The sequence below is a fragment of the Chanodichthys erythropterus genome, chromosome 12 (genome assembly GCF_024489055.1).
Source record: "Chanodichthys erythropterus isolate Z2021 chromosome 12, ASM2448905v1, whole genome shotgun sequence".
Lineage (NCBI taxonomy): Eukaryota > Metazoa > Chordata > Actinopteri > Cypriniformes > Xenocyprididae > Chanodichthys > Chanodichthys erythropterus.
The window spans coordinates 48,890,896-48,910,624 of NC_090232.1; the positions used below are offsets into that span (position 1 = coordinate 48,890,896).

General features: G+C 44.0%; 1 protein-coding gene across 1 annotated transcript; it reads right to left on the reverse strand.

Annotated features, from left to right (window-relative positions):
- Positions 1-3,846: 3,846 nt before the first annotated feature.
- Positions 3,847-15,753, reverse strand: LOC137032421 (streptococcal hemagglutinin-like). The gene is made up of 6 exons (XM_067404178.1): positions 15,510-15,753; positions 12,681-12,973; positions 12,040-12,510; positions 11,616-11,910; positions 5,337-10,558; positions 3,847-3,969 (listed from the first exon to the last, which is right to left on the reverse strand). The coding sequence occupies exons 1-6, from the start codon at positions 15,751-15,753 to the stop codon at positions 3,847-3,849; spliced, it is 6,648 nt and encodes a 2,215-aa protein (XP_067260279.1).
- Between the last annotated feature and the right edge of the window lie 3,976 nt (positions 15,754-19,729).

Below are 19,729 nucleotides of genomic sequence, written 5' to 3' on the forward strand. Positions count from 1 at the left end.
ATTAAAACTTTCCAATGCAGATGCTGTGTTTTTTCTCCACGATTCTCTCTCTTTATGAGAGTATTCTGGCTGTAGCATGTTGTCTCGTTTTTGTTTGAAAATAATAATGGTTATGTTCTGTGGTGAAGCCTTGATTTTTGATACATAGCTAAGTGTAAGGTAAGACAACCTGTATTTTTTGTTTGTTTGTTTGTTTGCTTGTTTGTTTTCTTTTGTGTATAGCCCAGTTTTCTTCTGCACGCTGTTGCAAGATGCAGAGCAGCTTGCCTCAGCTTTTTACTGTGTTATAAATGTTATAAATGTTTAAACTAACATTGTGATATGCTTATATTAGTGTTTTATATCTATGGATTTTATTGTAGCCACATCAAGTGCTGATTTGAGTCAAAATCAATCAAACGTGGTCAACTCATTGTCAGCCGCTGCGGTCGTCACTTTATGAAACAGAAACTTTAATTTAACAAACAAAGAAGTGCTCCAAACATTTTTCTGAATTAACTTAATAAAGAAACGAAAAGGATTTTTGCCATTAAAATCAAAACACAACTAGTTTAATTGCTGCAACAAAGGCTGTGTTGTAGGGAGAAAAAAAAAAAAAAAAAAAAAAAAAAAACATGGGCTCCAGTCGGCTCGAGCAGATAATTCTGACAAGCTGTCAGACACGGGCCTAGATTTGAGGCCTGTGCAGGGCTCCAGTATAGAGTTTCTTCTGTTGAATGCAAAAGAAGATATTTTAAAGAATGTTGGCAGCCAAACATTTGCTGGTTCTTATTGACATATTTTTATTTATTTTATTTATTTATTTATTTTTTTTCATACAAATGTAAGGCTTGATTTTCCTGCTAAACGAAAACTGAGATCAAGCATCCTGCAATAAAGCAATAAAGCTTATCTGGAGAGAAGATCTTAAAGGAATAGCATAGGACAATGCCTTGCCCTCACACATCTACAGTATGCAACCCAACCCCCCCCCCCCCCCCCCCACACACACACACACACACACACAAACTCTCCTTCCCCCTGCCTCAAGTCACTGAAAGTTTATCTTCTATGTATAATGTAACTTGTATATATATATTGTTTTTCCCTTTCATGTTTTGGTATCATTTTAAATGTCTCAGGTGCGATTGGTAAAATGGTCTCAATTTCACAGCAGTCACAAGAATTATGAAGAAGATGGAAAATTAAGGAAAATTCTCTTTTTGGGTGGTGTCTCTTCTCCTCTCCCCCAAAACAGGTGTTGGTGTAATAAACATTTACGATCCTTTTGTTCTGGTCCTGGTATAAAAGGTAAAAAGCAAAGCAGTCAGGGGGATCTTCTGCAGCCAGAGGCCCCCACAGAGAAAACTCACTGTGTGTATACTGCTGCCTTAAATAAGGTGCAGTTTTCGTAAATATATAAAAAACTATGCTTTTTGTTACGAGTAAGCAGAGCGCGACCGACTTAAAGGTAGATATTTACCCTGCATCCAATGTTTAAGGTCAGAACTGATGAGTTTGTGTCCGGGAAGAGAACTAAATGGCCGAAGTGACTCTGCTAAAGCGATACCGGGACTGCAGTGAACAAAATATTTTAAACTGTAAGGTAATCAGAATAATCAAAAATCTAAATTAAGGCATAACTAATGATTAATTTCTATTTGGAAGCACAACCTAAGAATAAGAATCATTTGAAATTGGAGTCAGATTAAACGAGTGAAATTAAGTGAACTTAATAGAGATGCTGAAAGGGATACATGCGTTAACCTGCACCTGGGCGCGTCGGCCGATGCCGGGTTCCTTACACACATACAGAAATAAATTCATACAGGTTTAGAACAACATGATGGTGAGTAAATGATGACAGAATTTAAATTTTTGGGTGAACTATCCTTTTAAGAGGGTTGTTGTTTTCTTTCTGGATTTACTTTGTTATTCTTATTAATAACTGTTTTATTATCCTATTCCAGTGGTTCTCAAACCTGTCCTCCTTGAGTACCACCAGCACTGCACATTTTGTATGTCTCCCTATATCTGACACACATTTCAGGTCTTGCAGTCTCTACTTATGAGCTCATGAGTTGAATCAGGTGGGATAGATGAGAGAGACATACAAAATGTGCAGTGCTGTTTGTACTCTAGGACAGGTTTGAGAACCACTGCCCACTGTCATTACAGAACACTAGACCACTAATAGGTCACGGTTCGCAGGTCTGTGGATTCCTGTTCTGTTGTTTTGTGTGTGTGTGTTTTGGCTGTCACGTGTGTTGCTGGGCAACTCACGAGCGCTGATTAGTGATCAGCTGCAGCTGCGGCTTGTCAGCGCTGCCATTTAGTGTCTCTGTTTGTTTGTTCATTTTCGGATTGTTTTCTGTGGCTCACGCTGTCTTCCTTGCAGTTTTCTCTGTCCTTCGTCTCCTGGGTTCCAGTTGCTCTGCTTGGAGTGGATGTTTATATCGTCTTGGAGTTTCTGCCGCTGTTCGGAGTGGATGTTTATCTGTCAGCGTTTTCCTCAGATTGTTTTTGGAGATCTGCCCATTGTAGTCCCTGTTGCTGCCAAGGACCTGCTGCACCACAACTTTCCTGTTCTTCTCCTTGAACATTCTCTTTGAGAGTTTTTCCTTAATAAAGGATTGTTCACTTGCATTTGAATCTCAAGTTATCATTCCTGACATAAGGACAAACTCTCAAAGAGAATGTTCAAGAAGAAGAACAGGAAAGTCGTGGTGCAGCAGGTCCTTGGCAGCAGCAAGGACAAAAATGGGCAGATCTCTGAAAACAATCAGAGGAAAATGCTGACAGATAAACATCCACTCCGAACAGCGGCAGAAACTCCAAGACGATATAAACATCCACTCCGAACAGAGCAACTGGAACCCAGGAGACGAAGGACAGAGAAAACTGCAAGAAAGGTAGCGTGAGCCACAGAAAACAATCTGACAATGAACAAACAAACAGAGACACTAAATGGCAGGGCTGACAAGCTGATCACTAATCAGCGCTCGTGAATTGCCCAGCAATGCACGTGACAGCCAAAACACACACACACAAAATAACAGAACAGGAATCCACAGACCTGCGAACCGTGACACTATATGGATCCAACAAGAACAGGTTCATCTCATCTTGTTTGCCGTGTCAGCATTCCACAGTCCAGTGTTCTCAGCCATTATAAGTTTGGGGGTCTCAGTAGTCCCAAGTCCGGTGGTCCCAGTGCCTCCTTAGTCCAATGATCCCTGTGTCTGGTGGTTATGGTGATTTCTGTCATGGCCACAGAGGCCATCCCTAAACTCTCTGTGCTCAACAGTTCGATGACAAGTCAATGCTTACAATTAGACAAAAAATGTTAATGGAAAAATATTATCTTACCTTTTCAATATATGTAATGATCTCATCATTGCTCAGCTCAACAAATGATCTCATTTTGAAAGTTGCATAAGCAAATGCTTTAGTATCTACAACATTCAAATTTAAATTAGATTCATTCCAGTGTAGGTGAATACAACTTTAGTAACAAAAACTGGTATAACGAATAATAAGAAACAATGCATAAACAGATAAAATAAATTTTGCTTACTTCGGGGGAGAGCATTTGGAGATGAAGATGTAGACTGACTTGCTGGCTGAAGTGTAGATGTAAGAGTTGTTTGTTGAGATGCAGATGTTGTAGTTGTTGTTTGAGCTGTAGATGCTAATGCAGTTGATATTGATGCAGTTGACGTAGATTGAGCTGTAGATGTTGATGCAGTTGATGTTGAGTTTGATGCATTTGTCAGTTGAGTAGTAGATATTGATTCAGTTGAAGCTGATTGAGTGGTAGATGATGGAGTTGAAACAGTTGTAGTAAATGTTGGTGCAGTTGGCATTTCAGTTGTAGAAGTATGTGTAGTTGAAGTATATGTTGGGAGGGTTGTTTGAGTTGTAGATGCTGGTGTAGTTAATGTAGATGTTAGTGCAGGTGTTGTTGTTGATTGAGCTGTAGATGCTATTCTATTTGATGTTGGTTCAGATGTTGTCAAGTGAGATGCAGGTGCTAGTGCAGTTGATGTAAATCTTGATGTCGAGTGAGATGTAGATGTTGATGCAGATGTTGTTATTGGAGTTTTTTCTGGTTGATTTTTTGTTGTGGTTTCAGGTGTTGTTACTGGAGTTGATGAAGATGTTGGTTCAAGGGTTGTCAAGTCAGATGAAGTTGTTGATGCAGATGTTGTTACTTGAGTGGATTTTGGTTGAGTTGTTGTTGTGGTTCCAGTTGATGTTACTGTAGTTGATGTAGATGTTGGTTCAGGGGTTATTGAGTGAGATGTAGATGCTGAAGTAGATGCTGTTACTTGAGTTTTTTCTGGTTGAGATGTTGTTTCAGTTGTTGTTAATGTAGTTGATGTAGATGTTGGTTCAGGGGTTACTGAGTGAGATGCAGATGTTGATGCAGATGTTGGTACTGGAGTTGTTTCTGATTGAGATGTTGTTTCAGATGTTGTTACTGTAGTTGATGTAGATGCTGTTTCAGGGGTTATTGAGTGAGATGCAGATGTTGATGCAGATGTTGTTACTGGAGTTGTTTCTGATTGAGATGTTATGGTTTCAGATGTTGTTACTGGAGTTGATTTAGATGTTGGTTCAGGGGTTACTGAATGAGATGCAGATGTTGATGCAGATGTTGGTACTAGAGTTGTTTCTGATTGAGATGTTGTTTCAGTTGTTGTTAATGTAGTTGCTGTAGATGTTGGTTCAGGGATTGTCAAGTGAGATGCATATGTTGTTACTGGAGTTGTTTCTGATTGAGATGTGGTTTCAGATGTTGTTACTGGAGTTGATGTAGATGTTGGTTCAGGGGTTATTGAGTGAAATGCAGATGTTGATGCAGATGTTGATACTGGAGTTGTTTGTGATTGAAATGCTGTGGTTTCAGATGTTGTTACTGTAGATGATGTAGATGTTGGTTCAGGGATTGTCAAGTGAGATGCAGATGTTGTTACTGGAGTTGTTTCTGTTTGAGATGTGGTTTCAGATGTTGTTACTGGAGTTGATGTAGATGTTGGTTCAGGGGTTATTGAGTGAGATGCAGATGTTGATGCAGATTTAGTTAATGGAGATGTTTCTGATTGAGATGTTGTTTCAGTTGTTGTTAATGTAGTTGATGTAGATGTTGGTTCAGGGGTTACTGAGTGAGATGCAGATGTTGATGCAGATGTTGGTACTGGAGTTGTTTCTGATTGAGATGTTGTTTCAGTTGTTGTTAATGTAGTTGATGTAGATGTTGGTTCAGAGGTTACTGAGTGAGATGCAGATGTTGATGCAGATGTTGATACTGGAGTTGTTTGTGATTGAAATGTTGTTGTTTCAGATGTTGTTACTGTAGATGATGTAGATGTTGGTTCAGGGGTTACTGAGTGAGATGCAGATGTTGATGCAGATGTTGATACTGGAGTTGTTTGTGATTGAGATGTTGTGGTTTCAGATGTTGTTACTGTAGTTGATGTAGATGTTGGTTCAGGGGTTACTGAGTGAGATGCAGATGTTGATGCAGATGTTGGTACTGGAGTTGTTTCTGAGTGAGATGTTATGGTTTCAGATGTTGTTACTGGAGTTGATGTAGATGTTGGTTCAGGGGTTACTGAGTGAGATGCAGATGTTGATGCAGATGTTGGTACTGGAGTTGTTTGTGATTGAGATGTTGTGGTTTCAGATGTTGTTACTGGAGTTGATGTAGATGGTGGTTCAGGGGTTATTGAGTGAGATGCAGATGTTGATGCAGATTTAGTTAATGGAGATGTTTCTGATTTAGATATTGTTTCAGATGTTGTTAATGTAGTTGATGTAGATGTTGGTTCAGGGGTTACTGAGTGAGATGCAGATGTTGATGCAGATGTTGGTACTGGAGTTGTTTCTGATTGAGATGTTGTTTCAGTTGTTGTTAATGTAGTTGATGTAGATGTTGGTTCAGAGGTTACTGAGTGAGATGCAGATGTTGATGCAGATGTTGGTACTGGAGTTGTTTCTGATTGAGATGCTGTTTCAGATGTTGTTACTGTAGTTGATGTAGATGCTGTTTCAGGGGTTATTGAGTGAGATGCAGATGTTGATGCAGATGTTGATACTGGAGTTGTTTCTGATTGAGATGTTATGGTTTCAGATGTTGTTACTGTAGTTGATGTAGATTTTGGTTCAGGGGTTACTGAGTGAGATGCAGATGTTGATGCAGATGTTGATACTGGAGTTGTTTGTGATTGAGATGTTGTGGTTTCAGATGTTGTTACTGTAGTTGATGTAGATGTTGGTTCAGGGGTTACTGAGTAAGATGCAGATTTTGATGCAGATGTTGGTACTGGAGTTGTTTCTGATTGAGATGTTGTGGTTTCAGATGTTGTTAATGGAGTTGATGTAGATGTTGGTTCAGGGGTTATTGAGTGAGATGCAGACGTTGATGCAGATGTTGGTACTGGAGTTGTTTCTGATTGAGATGTGATGGTTTCAGATGTTGTTACTGGAGTTGATGTAGATGTTGGTTCAGGGGTTACTGGGTGAGATGCAGATGTTGGTACTGGAGTTGTTTCTGATTGAGATGTTGTGGTTTCAGTTGTTGTTAATGTAGTTGATGTAGATGTTGATTCAGAGGTTACTGATTGAGATGCAGATGTTGATGCAGATGTTGGTACTGGAGTTGTTTCTGATTGAGATGTTGTTTCAGATGTTGTTACTGCAGTTGATGTAGATGCTGTTTCAGGGGTTATTGAGTGAGATGCAGATGTTGATGCAGATGTTGTTACTGGAGTTGTTTCTGATTGAGATGTTGTTTCAGATGCTGTTACTGTAGTTGATGTAGATGTTGGTTCAGGGGTTACTGAGTGAGATGCAGATGTTGATACTGGAGTTGTTTGTGATTGAGATGTTGTGGTTTCAGATGTTGTTACTGTAGTTGATGTAGATGTTGGTTCAGGGGTTACTGAGTAAGATGCAGATTTTGATGCAGATGTTGGTACTGGAGTTGTTTCTGATTGAGATGTTGTGGTTTCAGATGTTGTTACTGGAGTTGATGTAGATGTTGGTTCAGGGGTTACTGGGTGAGATGCAGATGTTGGTACTGGAGTTGTTTCTGATTGAGATGTTGTGGTTTCAGTTGTTGTTAATGTAGTTGATGTAGATGTTGGTTCAGGGGTTACTGAGTGAGATGCAGATGTTGATGCAGATGTTGGTACTGGAGTTGTTTCTGATTGAGATGTTATGGTTTCAGATGTTGTTACTGGAGTTGATGTAGATGTTGGTTCAGGGGTTATTGAGTGAGATGCAGACGTTGATGCAGATGTTGGTACTGGAGTTGTTTCTGATTGAGATGTTGTTTCAGATGTTGTTACTGTAGTTGATGTAGATGTTGGTTCAGGGGTTATTGAGTGAGATGCAGATGTTGATGCAGATGTTGTTACTGGAGTTGTTTCTGATTGAGATGTTATGGTTTCAGATGTTGTTACTGTAGTTGATGTAGATGTTGGTTCAGGGGTTACTGAGTGAGATGCAGATGTTGATGTAGATGTTGATACTGGAGTTGTTTGTGATTGAGATGTTGTGGTTTCAGATGTTGTTACTGTAGTTGATGTAGATGTTGGTTCAGGGGTTACTGAGTGAGATGCAGACGTTGATGCAGATGTTGGTACTGGAGTTGTTTCTGATTGAGATGTGATGGTTTCAGATGTTGTTACTGTAGTTGATGTAGATGTTGGTTCAGGGGTTACTGAGTAAGATGCAGATTTTGATGCAGATGTTGGTACTGGAGTTGTTTCTGATTGAGATGTTGTGGTTTCAGATGTTGTTACTGGAGTTGATGTAGATGTTGGTTCAGGGGTTACTGGGTGAGATGCAGATGTTGGTACTGGAGTTGTTTCTGATTGAGATGTGATGGTTTCAGATGTTGTTACTGGAGTTGATGTAGATGTTGGTTCAGGGGTTACTGAGTAAGATGCAGATTTTGATGCAGATGTTGGTACTGGAGTTGTTTCTGATTGAGATGTTGTGGTTTCAGATGTTGTTACTGGAGTTGATGTAGATGTTGGTTCAGGGGTTATTGAGTGAGATGCAGATGTTGATGCAGATTTTGTTAATGGAGATGTTTCTGATTGAGATGTTGTTTCAGATGTTGTTACTGTAGTTGATGTAGATGTTGGTTCAGGGGTTACTGAGTGAGATGCAGATGTTGATGCAGATGTTGATACTGGAGTTGTTTCTGATTGAGATGTTATGGTTTCAGATGTTGTTACTGGAGTTGATGTAGATGTTGGTTCAGGGGTTACTGAGTGAGATGCAGATGTTGATACTGGAGTTGTTTGTGATTGAGATGTTGTGGTTTCAGATGTTGTTACTGTAGTTGATGTAGATGTTGGTTCAGGGGTTACTGAGTGAGATGCAGATGTTGATGCAGATATTGGTACTGGAGTTGTTTCTGATTGAGATGTTGTTTCAGATGTTGTTACTGGAGTTGATGTAGATGTTGGTTCAGGGGTTACTGAGTGAGATGCAGATGTTGATGCAGATATTGGTACTGGAGTTGTTTCTGATTGAGATGTTGTGGTTTCAGATGTTGTTACTGTAGTTGATGTAGATGTTGGTTCAGGGGTTACTGAGTAAGATGCAGATTTTGATGCAGATGTTGGTACTGGAGTTGTTTCTGATTGAGATGTTGTGGTTTCAGATGTTGTTACTGGAGTTGATGTAGATGTTGGTTCAGGGGTTATTGAGTGAGATGCAGATGTTGATGCAGATTTTGTTAATGGAGATGTTTCTGATTGAGATGTTGTTTCAGATGTTGTTACTGTAGTTGATGTAGATGTTGGTTCAGGGGTTACTGAGTGAGATGCAGATGTTGATGCAGATGTTGATACTGGAGTTGTTTCTGATTGAGATGTTATGGTTTCAGATGTTGTTACTGGAGTTGATGTAGATGTTGGTTCAGGGGTTACTGAGTGAGATGCAGATGTTGATGCAGATATTGGTACTGGAGTTGTTTCTGATTGAGATGTTGTTTCAGATGTTGTTACTGGAGTTGATGTAGATGTTGGTTCAGGAGTTACTGAGTGAGATGCAGATGTTGATGCAGATATTGGTACTGGAGTTGTTTCTGATTGAGATGTTGTTGCAGATGTTGTTACTGTAGTTGATGTAGATGTTGGTTCAGGGGTTACTGGGTGAGATGCAGATGTTGATGCAGATGTTGGTACTGGAGTTGTTTCTGATTGAGATGTTGTGGTTTCAGATGTTGTTACTGGAGTTGATGTAGATGTTGGTTCAGGGGTTATTGAGTGAGATGCAGATGTTGATGCAGATTTTGTTAATGGAGATGTTTCTGATTGAGATGTTGTTTCAGATGTTGTTACTGTAGTTGATGTAGATGTTGGTTCAGGGGTTACTGAGTGAGATGCAGATGTTGATGCAGATGTTGATACTGGAGTTGTTTCTGATTGAGATGTTATGGTTTCAGATGTTGTTACTGGAGTTGATGTAGATGTTGGTTCAGGGGTTACTGGGTGAGATGCAGATGTTGATGCAGATGTTGGTACTGGAGTTGTTTCTGTTTGAGATGTTATGGTTTCAGATGTTGTTACTTGAGTTGATGTAGATGTTGGTTCAGGGGTTACTGAGTGAGATGCAGATGTTGATGCAGATGTTGATACTGGAGTTGTTTCTGATTGAGATGTTATGGTTTCAGATGTTGTTACTGGAGTTGATGTAGATGTTGGTTCAGGGGTTACTGAGTGAGATGCAGATGTTGATGCAGATATTGGTACTGGAGTTGTTTCTGATTGAGATGTTGTTTCAGATGTTGTTACTGGAGTTGATGTAGATGTTGGTTCAGGGGTTACTGAGTGAGATGCAGATGTCGATGCAGATATTGGTACTGGAGTTGTTTCTGATTGAGATGTTATGGTTTCAGATGTTACTGGAGTTGATGTAGATGTTGGTTCAGGGGTTATTGAGTGAGATGCAGATGTTGATGCAGCTGTTGGTACTGAAGTTGTTTCTGATTGAGATGTTGTTTCAGATGTTGTTACTGTAGTTGATGTAGATGTTGGTTCAGGGGTTACTGAGTGAGATGCAGATGTTGATGCAGATGTGGTTAATGGTGTTGTTTCTGATTGAGATGTTGGGGTTTCAGATGTTACTGTTGTTGATGTAGATGTTGGTTCAGGGGTTATTGAGTGAGATGCAGATGTTGATGTAGATGTTATTACTGGAGTTGTTTCTGATTGAGGTGTTGTGGTTTCAGATGTTGTTACTGTAGTTGATGTAGATGTTGGTTTATGGGTTATTGAGTGAGATGCAGATGTTGTTGCAGATGTTGTTACTGAAGTTGATTCCGATTGAGATGTTCTGGTTTCAGATGTTGTTACTGTAGTTGATGTAGATGTTGTTTCAGGAATTGTCGAGTGAGATGCTGATGTTGATGCAGATGTTGTTACTGGAGTTGTTTCTGATTGAGGTGTTGTGGTTTCAGATGTTGTTTCTGCAGTTGATGTATATGTTGTTTCAGGGATTGTTGAGTGAGATGCTGATGTTGATGCAGATGTTGGTACTGGAGTTAAGGTATAGCCTAGTGAAAAAAAAAAAAAAAACTATGCTAAGTATACTTAAAGTCAGACTAATTATCAGCATATTTCCAGTGTGTTAATGATTAGTTAACTTAAAATGTGCTATTTTGAAACAACTAATTTTGTACTAAGTATATTTTAGTTGTAATTAAGTTGTATAAATACTGTGTATAATAAAAAAATGTACTATTGTATATAATATATACTATACTTGTATATATATTTTATACTATAGTGGAGCTACATACCATTAGTGGAGCTATATACTACTATTACATTTATAAATGTTATGCTGTTAGCAACAGCATAACATAAATGTAAGTGTAAACGTCAAATGAGACCAGACAACAAGCACAGAGAACACAGGAACTTAAATGCAGAGGTAAATAAGGAGTTAAACGGAAAAAGCTGAGTGTGATTGCAAATCATATTAATAACCATGGTAACACAGGAAAAGCGGGAAAACTAAACAAAGGAACACGTGTGAGCAAAAGTGACAAAATAAGAGTCCATGAAAATGAAACTAAATAAACAGAACTGTAACAGGAACAAATGAGTAGTGCAATATTAGCACTCCACTATTAACATGCAAGAAAACGTCTCAGGTACGTATGTAACCCTCGTTCCCTGAAGGAAACTGTGGCGACGGGAACGAGGGTTACATACGTAACCGAGACGTTCCCTTTCAGACGGTCACGTTCGACGTACGTCAGTAGTGACCGACGAATTGGGATCCCAACTCAAGCGCCACAGTTACGAAACCCCTTCCAGTGCTCAACGCGAGCTCTAGCCGCCCATAGCACCGGAGGAATGGAGGCGGAGGAACTCGACAGGGTTCGCCATGCGGGGAACACGACTGGAGTCAAAGGATGCACGTATCCGGCCCAGGGGGCGGGAATGGCATTGCAAGCCGACACTTAGAGCAGGTTCAACGCGTCTACCGGCTAGTGGAAGCGAGTACACGGGAAGATACCGGCTCTACACGTAGGCTATAAAACCTAGTGAACGTGTAAGGTGTCGCCCAGCCCGCAGCTCTGCAGATATCTGTCAGTGAGGCACCATGAGCCAGCGCCCAGGAAGAAGCCACTCCTCTGGTGGAGTGGGCTCTCAACCTGAACGGGCAAGGCACACCCTGGAAACCATACGCCAGGGTGATGGCATCCACTATCCAGTGGGCCATCCTCTGCTTGGAGACAGCCTTTCCCTTCTGCTGGCCTCCGTAACAGACAAAGAGCTGGTCTGAGGTCCTGAAGCTTCGTGTTCTGTCAACGTACACACGCAGAGTGTGGATGGGACAGAGTGAAGCTAGGGCTGGGTCTGATTCCTCCGAGGGCAGCGCTTGCAGGTTCACTACCTGTTCTCTGAAGGGAGTGGTAGGAACCTTGGGCACATATCCAGGCCGGGGTCTCAGGATGACGTGAGAATCACCGGGCCCGAATTCCAGGCACGATTCGTCGACCGAAAATGCATGCAGATCCCCTACCCTCTTAATGGAAGCCAATGCAACCAGAAGGACAGTTTTAAGAGACATTACTTTCAGGTCGACTGTTTGCAAAGGCTCAAAGGGATGACCCCGGAGAGCTGAGAGAACCAGGGTCAGATCCAAAGAGGGTACAGAGGAAGGGCAAGGAGGATACAGTCTACTTGCCCCCCTCAGGAACCTGACCATCAGATCGTGTTTCCCCAGGGACTTACCACCCACTGCATGGTGATGTGCAGCGATAGCTGCAACATATACCTTGAGGGTGGAGGGAGACAGCCTTCGCTCCAGACCCTCTTGCAGGAAGGAAAGCACAGATCCGACCGAGCATGATCGGGGGTCCTCTAGGCGAGAGGAGCACCACTCAACGAACAGGTTCCACTTCAACGCATAGAGGCTCCTAGTGGAAGAAGCTCTAGCGGAAGTGAGGGTGTCTACGACCGCTTGCGGGAGATCACTCAGAACCTCCGCATCCTGTCCAGGGACCACACGTGGAGGTTCCACAGGTCGGGATGCGGGTGCCACAGGGTGCCCCGTCTCTGAGTTAGGAGGTCCTTCCTCAGAGGAATCGGCCAAGGAGAAGCGAGAAGCATCAGGTCCGAAAACCAGGTCCGAGTGGGGCAGTACGACGCCACTAACATAACCTGCTCCTCGTCCTCCCTGACCTTGCACAGAAGCTGTGCGAGAAGGCTCACTGGGGGAAACGCATATTTGCGTAGGCCCCGGGGCCAGCTGTGTGCCAGGGCATCCGTACCGAGCGTGCCGTCGGTCAGGGAGTAAAACCACTGGCAGTGGGCAGTCTCTGGGGAGGCAAACAGGTCTACCTGGGCCTCGCCGAAGTGCTGCCAGATCAGCTGGACCGCCTGGGGATGGAGCCGCCACTCGCCCGCAAGTGGAAGCTGCTGTGAGTGCTCGTCGGCTGAACGGTTAAGCACACCTGGGACATGAATGGCACGAAGCGACCTCAGATGCTTCTGACTCCATAGCAAGAGATGGCGGGCGAGTAGCGACATGCGACGGGAGCATAGACCACCTTGACGGTTGATGTACGCAACGGCCGCAGTGCTGTCCGAGCGTCTGACAGCAGCTCCTTGAAGCGGCCCAGTGCAAGACGTACTGCTAGCAACTCGAGGAAATTGATATGCCAATGCAGCTGAGGCCCCGTCCAAAGACCCGACACTGCAAGCCCGTTGTACGTGGCCCCCCATCCCGTGGCAGAGGCATCTGTGGAGACCACAGCATGCCTGGACACTTGTTCGAGGGGTACTCCGGCCCGCAGGAACGAAGGATCCGACCACCGGATGAGGATGCGACGGCAGCTCGGTGTCACGGGGACATGGAGAGTGCCGCGCTGCCACGCCCATCTCGGGACCCGGCCGCGGAGCCAGTGTTGAAGCGGCCTCATATAGAGCAATCCGACCGGCGTGACTGCGGCTGCAGATGCCATATGCCCCAGGAGCCTCTGAAAATCTTTCAGTGGGGCCGCTGTCCTGCGCATGAGTGAGCTCAGGCAGTTCAACACCGACTGGACACGCGCCTCGATGAGACGCGCAGTCTGTGCGACCGAGTCTAGCTCGAGACCGAGATAAGAGATCTTCTGCCCGGGGGCGAGTTTGCTCTTGTCCCAGTTGACCCGAAGACCCAACCGGCTGAGGTGAGCTAAAACCATGTCCCTGTGTTCGCACAACTGCTCTCGCGAGCTGGCCAGGATCAACCAGTCGTCGAGATAGTTGAGAATACGAACGCCTTGTTCCTTGAGGGGAACAATGGCTGCCTCCACAACCTTCGTAAAGACACGGGGTGACAGGGCCAGCCCGAAGGGTAGGACTTTGTACTGATATGCCCGACCCTCGAACGTAAACCGTAGGAAGGGTCTGTGTCGAGGCAGAATTGAGACATGAAAGTACGCGTCCTTCAGGTCGATCGCTGCAAACCAATCCTGGGGACGGACGCATTCGAAAATGCACTTCTGCGTGAGCATCTTGAACGGCATCCTGTGAAGGTACCGGTTCAAAATGCGCAGGTCCAGGATTGGCCGTAGCCCACCGCCCTTCTTCGGTACAATGAAGTAGGGGCTGTAAAACCCTGACTTCATATCGGCTGGAGGGACCGGCTCGATTGCATCCTTCGCCAGGAGGACAGCAATCTCCGCCCGGAGAACAGGTGCACTGTCCAACGACACCTGAGTGAAGTGGACACCCCTGAAAACCGGGGGACGCCTGGCGAACTGAATCGCATAGCCGAGTCTGATCCACGCCTCCAGACTCCGAATGTGATAAAGTAGATATTCCACGCTGGGCACGCACGCACACACACACCCTCTCCTTACCTGCTGTTTCTGCCGTCGGCAAGGCGGGTGCACACGCCGGGCCAATGGCCCATGGACATTCCTCCACATCATGTTTCCCTTTAACACAGTTTCATGGCCGATCCTTATACACACACACATCGTCTTTGTCTTGTGTTTTGTCTTCATTCAATTGTTTGTTTGTCTGGGTTTAGTCGGTCTTTCGGTGGGTAAACGCTGTGTCGGCCAAACAGAGCACATGGAGGGAAGCCGGCTAAACCATTGTCTTGTGTGGGGTAGGGAGATTATGTGTAAGATATGTGTTGAAAGATTACGTGTTTTTGTGTTATTGAGGAGAATGAATATATTTATTTGAATTACCCGTGATAATTTTTGTTTAAGGTTGATTTAGTGAGTGTTGTGAAAGATCTAAAATGTCCAATGTATAATGCTTACCCTTTTAATGAATTATGCCAAAAGGGGGTGGAGTCTGTCATATAAAAGGGGAGGCTAGACTCACATTCATTACTTGTTAACCAAGTCGGCGAGAGTGTTGTGGTGGAACCTCAAGCAAAACCCCAAAACCACTGTATATTGTGGATACAGTTTTCGTCTTTATTTTTTTGTTTTATTGTTTTGGTACTTTTGGGTTTTTGTGTGCACCTGTACATAGACTTCACTGTGGACTGCTTTATTTCTGGCACTGTAAATAAAGTACACCCTGCACGGAAGTGCTGTGCGAGTAAGCCATCATTTTTATTATTTTTATTTTTTTCCTCACGGACTCCCGTTACTCCCCCCCCCCTGCTCACTGCGGGGCCTCGCACACTGGCAGATGCGCCCTCTTGTGACCTGGAGTTTGAGGAAACTGCTCTTTCTGTGATAAAGTGGGTACCTCTGGACTCCAGAGAGCCAGCGGCGGTGGATAGACAGACATCACAAATTCCCCCCGGCCCTCCTCTGGGGGTGGGAGAGATGATGGAATACTCCCTCGAAGAGCAGGAACCTTCCCCTCCAGGTTGCCCGTCTCAGGGCCGTGACTTCCTCGACCGCTTGCCACCTGGCTTGGCAGAGACGGGCTGGGCACCACGTCCGCGACCGGCACCCTGCTGTTTGGCTGGTATGGGCTGCTGCTTTGCCAACTTAGCAGGGGCGGAGGACGACGCAGGCGGGCGCCCTCGGCGACGAGCAGGCTGAGGCTGAGCCACGAGCGGCTGGGTGGAGGCAGCAGCGGACCGCCGTGGCATGACGTGTTTGATGGCCTCAGCCTGCTTCTGTGCAGCGGAGAACTGTTGGGCAAAGCTCTCCACTGCGTCGACGAAAAGGCCGACCGGAGACACGGGGGAGTCCAGGAACCAATGTTTATCAGTTTCCCTCATGTCCGCCAAGGTCAGCCAGAGGTGGCGTTGCTGGACTACGAGAGTAGACATCGCGTGACCAACAGAGCGCGCTGTCACCTTCGTTGCCCGGAGGGCAAGGTCAGTGGCAGTGCGCAGCTCCCCCAGCAACTGTTGGTCAGGCCCTTCCTGGGGCATTTCCGATAGCGCTTTTGCCTGATAAACCTGCTGCAAGGGCCATGGCATGCAGGGCGGAGGCAGCCTGTCCACAGGCTCTGTAAGCCTTCTCAGTCAGACCGGCTGAGAACTTACAGGCCCGGGACGGGAGGCGCGGCTCACCACGCCAGCCAGTGGCCGTTGGACACAGCTGCATCGCAACACACCGCTCGACTGGTGGGATCCTCGCGTATCCCCTGGCTTCCCCGCCGTCCAGGGAGGTGAAGGCGGACGAGGGACCAGGCCTTGCACGAACACTATACGGTGTTTGCCAAGACCTGGTCACCTCATCGTGCACTTCCAGGAAGAAGGGCATTGGTGCGGGACGCTGGGTTTGACCAGCGCGACCCCCCCCAAGTACCGAGATGGGCCGGGGCAGGGTGGAGGATTCCACACGAGCCCGACGCACTCGGCGGCCTGGAAAAGCACAGCCGTCAACTCGGGATCTGACTCGGGACGGCAGCGGAACCGGATCTTCCTCCCCCGAGGACTCTGGCTCACCCTCCGATGCAGAGATCGACATCTGCTCCGCTGCAGGCGCACCAAAGGTAATGGCTGGACAGTCCGTAGAGGGCCCAGCGGAAACCAACGGCAGCACGATGGGTTGCAGTGCTGATGAGGCGGCAGGGGACCGTGGAGCGGTGCTCGGCGGGGAAGCCCTAACCGTGATCCTCAAGTCACCCTTCCTATACGCTGACGAACCGTCATTCCGACCGGAGCCGGAAAAAACGGTCGAACGGGGCATAGGGAAGGGGACCCCCGCTTCCTGAGACTTCAGGAAGAAGAGTCTCGACCTCAGCACTGCGATAGTCACTTTCCGAAGCGAAAGACAGAGTGCGATTGCATCTGCTTCCTATTTATATACACCTGTTGGAGGCAGTGCGCATTATGCAAATATCGCACGCCAATTCCATTGGCTTGTTTTAGTTCACACAAAGCTGATAGGGCTCTCTAAGCGATATCCCAATTTGTCGGTCACTACTGACGTACGTCGAACGTGACCAACTGAAAGGAAACTCTGATTAATAAATTAATAAGTATCAGTGCTTGGCAAAATGTGATATTTCACTATTAGCTAACTAATATTTTTTTCATACCTCCCAGAGGACTGCTCACTGGGGGGAGTGAATAAACAGTTACACTCTCATTACCCACAACATAGGTGTCCTCAAGCAAGGCGCCTATCCCCGAATCGCTCTGCGGGCAACATACTGGCCACACATCATGTCACTTTCATTTTCACTCCCTAGTGATGACTGAAGTCATTATAACCTTTTTGAGGTTGTAATGTTTTGGATAGTAATTCCTATGTATTTGGTAACACTTGAGTCATTACTAGTGGGTTACCATGATCTTCACTTTACAATAGTGATCCAAATAATTAGTAATTCCTTTAGAAGGTTGTAGTAACACATGTCATCCAAAACCTTACAAAAACCTCAAACATTTACAGTGATCCAAGTTATCATCAGAGTTGGAAAGTAGGAAATTACAAATACTTTCGGTACAGTACTTCATTGTTTTTTCTACTTTCTTGAGTATAATTAAGTTATGGTACATTTACTTGAGTTGAATAAACTGCCGATGGAGCTGGTCAGGTTTTGGTGAGGGGGAAGGAGCGAGGACTCAATGATTCAGGTTGATGAGCTCCTTCTTTATTAATAAAAATAAAACAAAACAAACAAAAACTACCCCGTGGGGGAAAACAAGACCAGAGACAAGGCAGCAAGACTGGCATCAAGGATTGACAGGGTCAGGACACGTACCTTAGACAACGAACACGCACAAGACTGCAAACACAAGGAGAATAAATAGGAGAGCAAACAAGGCAGTTAATGAGGGAGGAGAGGTGGGGCAAATGAACCAATAATGAGGTAACAAGGTGGGCAGGGTCACGACAATAGACATGAGAGCACATGGCATAAAGAAACACATGACAAGCTCACACCAAACAAAAAAAAAAATGTGCTCACACCAAACGAAAAACACAAACTCTAAATGAGACATGAACACGCAGCTAATAAGAGAACCCATAAGCCACGTGTTCACACAAAACAAAACAACATGAGAGCACACAGCCCGAGAAACACAGACTGCATGCTACACAGCACAAAACAAAAAACATGAAAGTATGCGGCAGGTGTAAACAAACTGCATGATACACAAAACATGACAATACAAGAGCGCCTGGCTGGCAAGAACCAACCAGGCAATTCACAAACACGAGACAAGAATGAACGGCAAGTGAAAGTACACTCAACCGTGCAATCACAATAAAGACAGGACAGGGAGGGCAAGTGTCCTAATCCCAACACAAAACCAAAACTGAACTAGACATGAGTGCCGGGATCCAAACAGCATGCTCCCAACATGAAACAAGACATGCAGACAAGAGAGCACATGGCTCGAGAACACTCAAGGCCAAACACTCACACAAAGACAGGACAAGAACGGGAGTGTCAGAGCTCTGTCACAAAACCAAGAAATAAACTAGACAGAAGTGACAGAACCCTGACAGAGCTGGCATTTGATAGGCATAGAACCCTGCACTTCAGCCAAAATGGTCAAGGTCTGATTTGGCATCTCCTGAAATGGGTCATACCATTGATATTACCAGAGCACTGAGCAGTTAAAGTAAATAGAAAAGTCTGCTCATACATGGTTATACATGGCATTTATTGCATGGACACAGGGGCGGGTTTAAACAAAGTCAGGATCTCAGGCCCCCCACACCTCACTCCCCAACATTACGTAATTAAATGAGACATAAAAAAAAAATATTACTTTGAACTACATAACAAAAAAATGTATACACTTTGGCTCTTGCTCCCTTCAGCTTTAAGATATAAAGTATTGGTTTTGAATTAATTAAGAATAATTTTGTCAATTTTCTTAGTCCTCAGAGTCCCCTGTTGTTTTAGCTATGAGAAAATACACCTCTTGGTTTTAGCTTGAAAAACTGTCTTCTTTAACTATGTTGTGAAATAGGCTATCTGATATTCTGATTCTCAAATATGTGTTAGTGATTGTATTTTGTCTTTCAAACACCTTTATAATGATCATGTTAGATGATAACAGGTGATAGGCGCCAAAATCCTAATAGTTTGCTCTTCAGCACAGGGAATTTTTTGGATTTAACAGGCATATTCATACACTTCTCTCGAAAGACATGAAAGTAATTGGCCGATGATCTGGGAGAATAATAGAGTAAACCATTTAGTTACCTACACAATGTATTTCTGATGTGAATAAAACATAGTTTCATATTAGAAGAGTTTTAATTGCTGCTTCGATTGACATCAGTGTGAATTATACTAACTAAATATGATTTTTTTGCTAGTATTATGTGTATTTAAATAAAACCTAAAATAAACATGTTGTTGAGGAAAAACTGCTGTAACAGCAGTCATCATATGATTTAATTGCTTAGTCAGCAGGGGGCCCCAAGCCTGCTTATTTATTTATTTTTTTTTATTTTTTTTTAAACTGGCCAGTTTGCTAAAAAGCTGCTGATATGAATGAAGACATGCATGCATTCTTGTGCATATTCAAGACAAAGACTGTGTGTCTCTTGAGGTGTGATACCACTGTTACAGACATACATCAGGTTCTTGACTAAGTTTATTACTTATATTTATATTAAGTAAACCTTTAGATTTAGATATTGCATTGCTCAAGCAAGTTGCAAAACATTTAAACATAGGCTATATGTTAAAATTAAAAATATTTAAAATTAAAACTTACAATAGACAAAAACAGACAAATCTTGTCTTTTCTTTCACTTCTAAATCTTTATACAAGAAATCCTGCAGGTCATAAAGAACTTTTGTTCAACCTCCACGAAGAGACTTGT

What these genes read in the sequence shown, in the direction of transcription:
- LOC137032421 (XM_067404178.1), bottom strand. Translation starts at nt 15,753, where the DNA reads ATGTCTACTCTCGTAGTCCAGCAACGCCACCTCTGGCTGACCTTGGCG. An exon ending in TCAGGGAGGACGAGGAGCAG is followed by an intron (nt 12,511 to 12,680) that starts GTTATGTTAGTG and finishes GTCCCTGGACAG; the next exon opens with GATGCGGAGGTTCTGAGTGA. An exon ending in TTCCTGGGCGCTGGCTCATG is followed by an intron (nt 10,559 to 11,615) that starts GTGCCTCACTGA and finishes TTTTTTCACTAG; the next exon opens with GCTATACCTTAACTCCAGTA.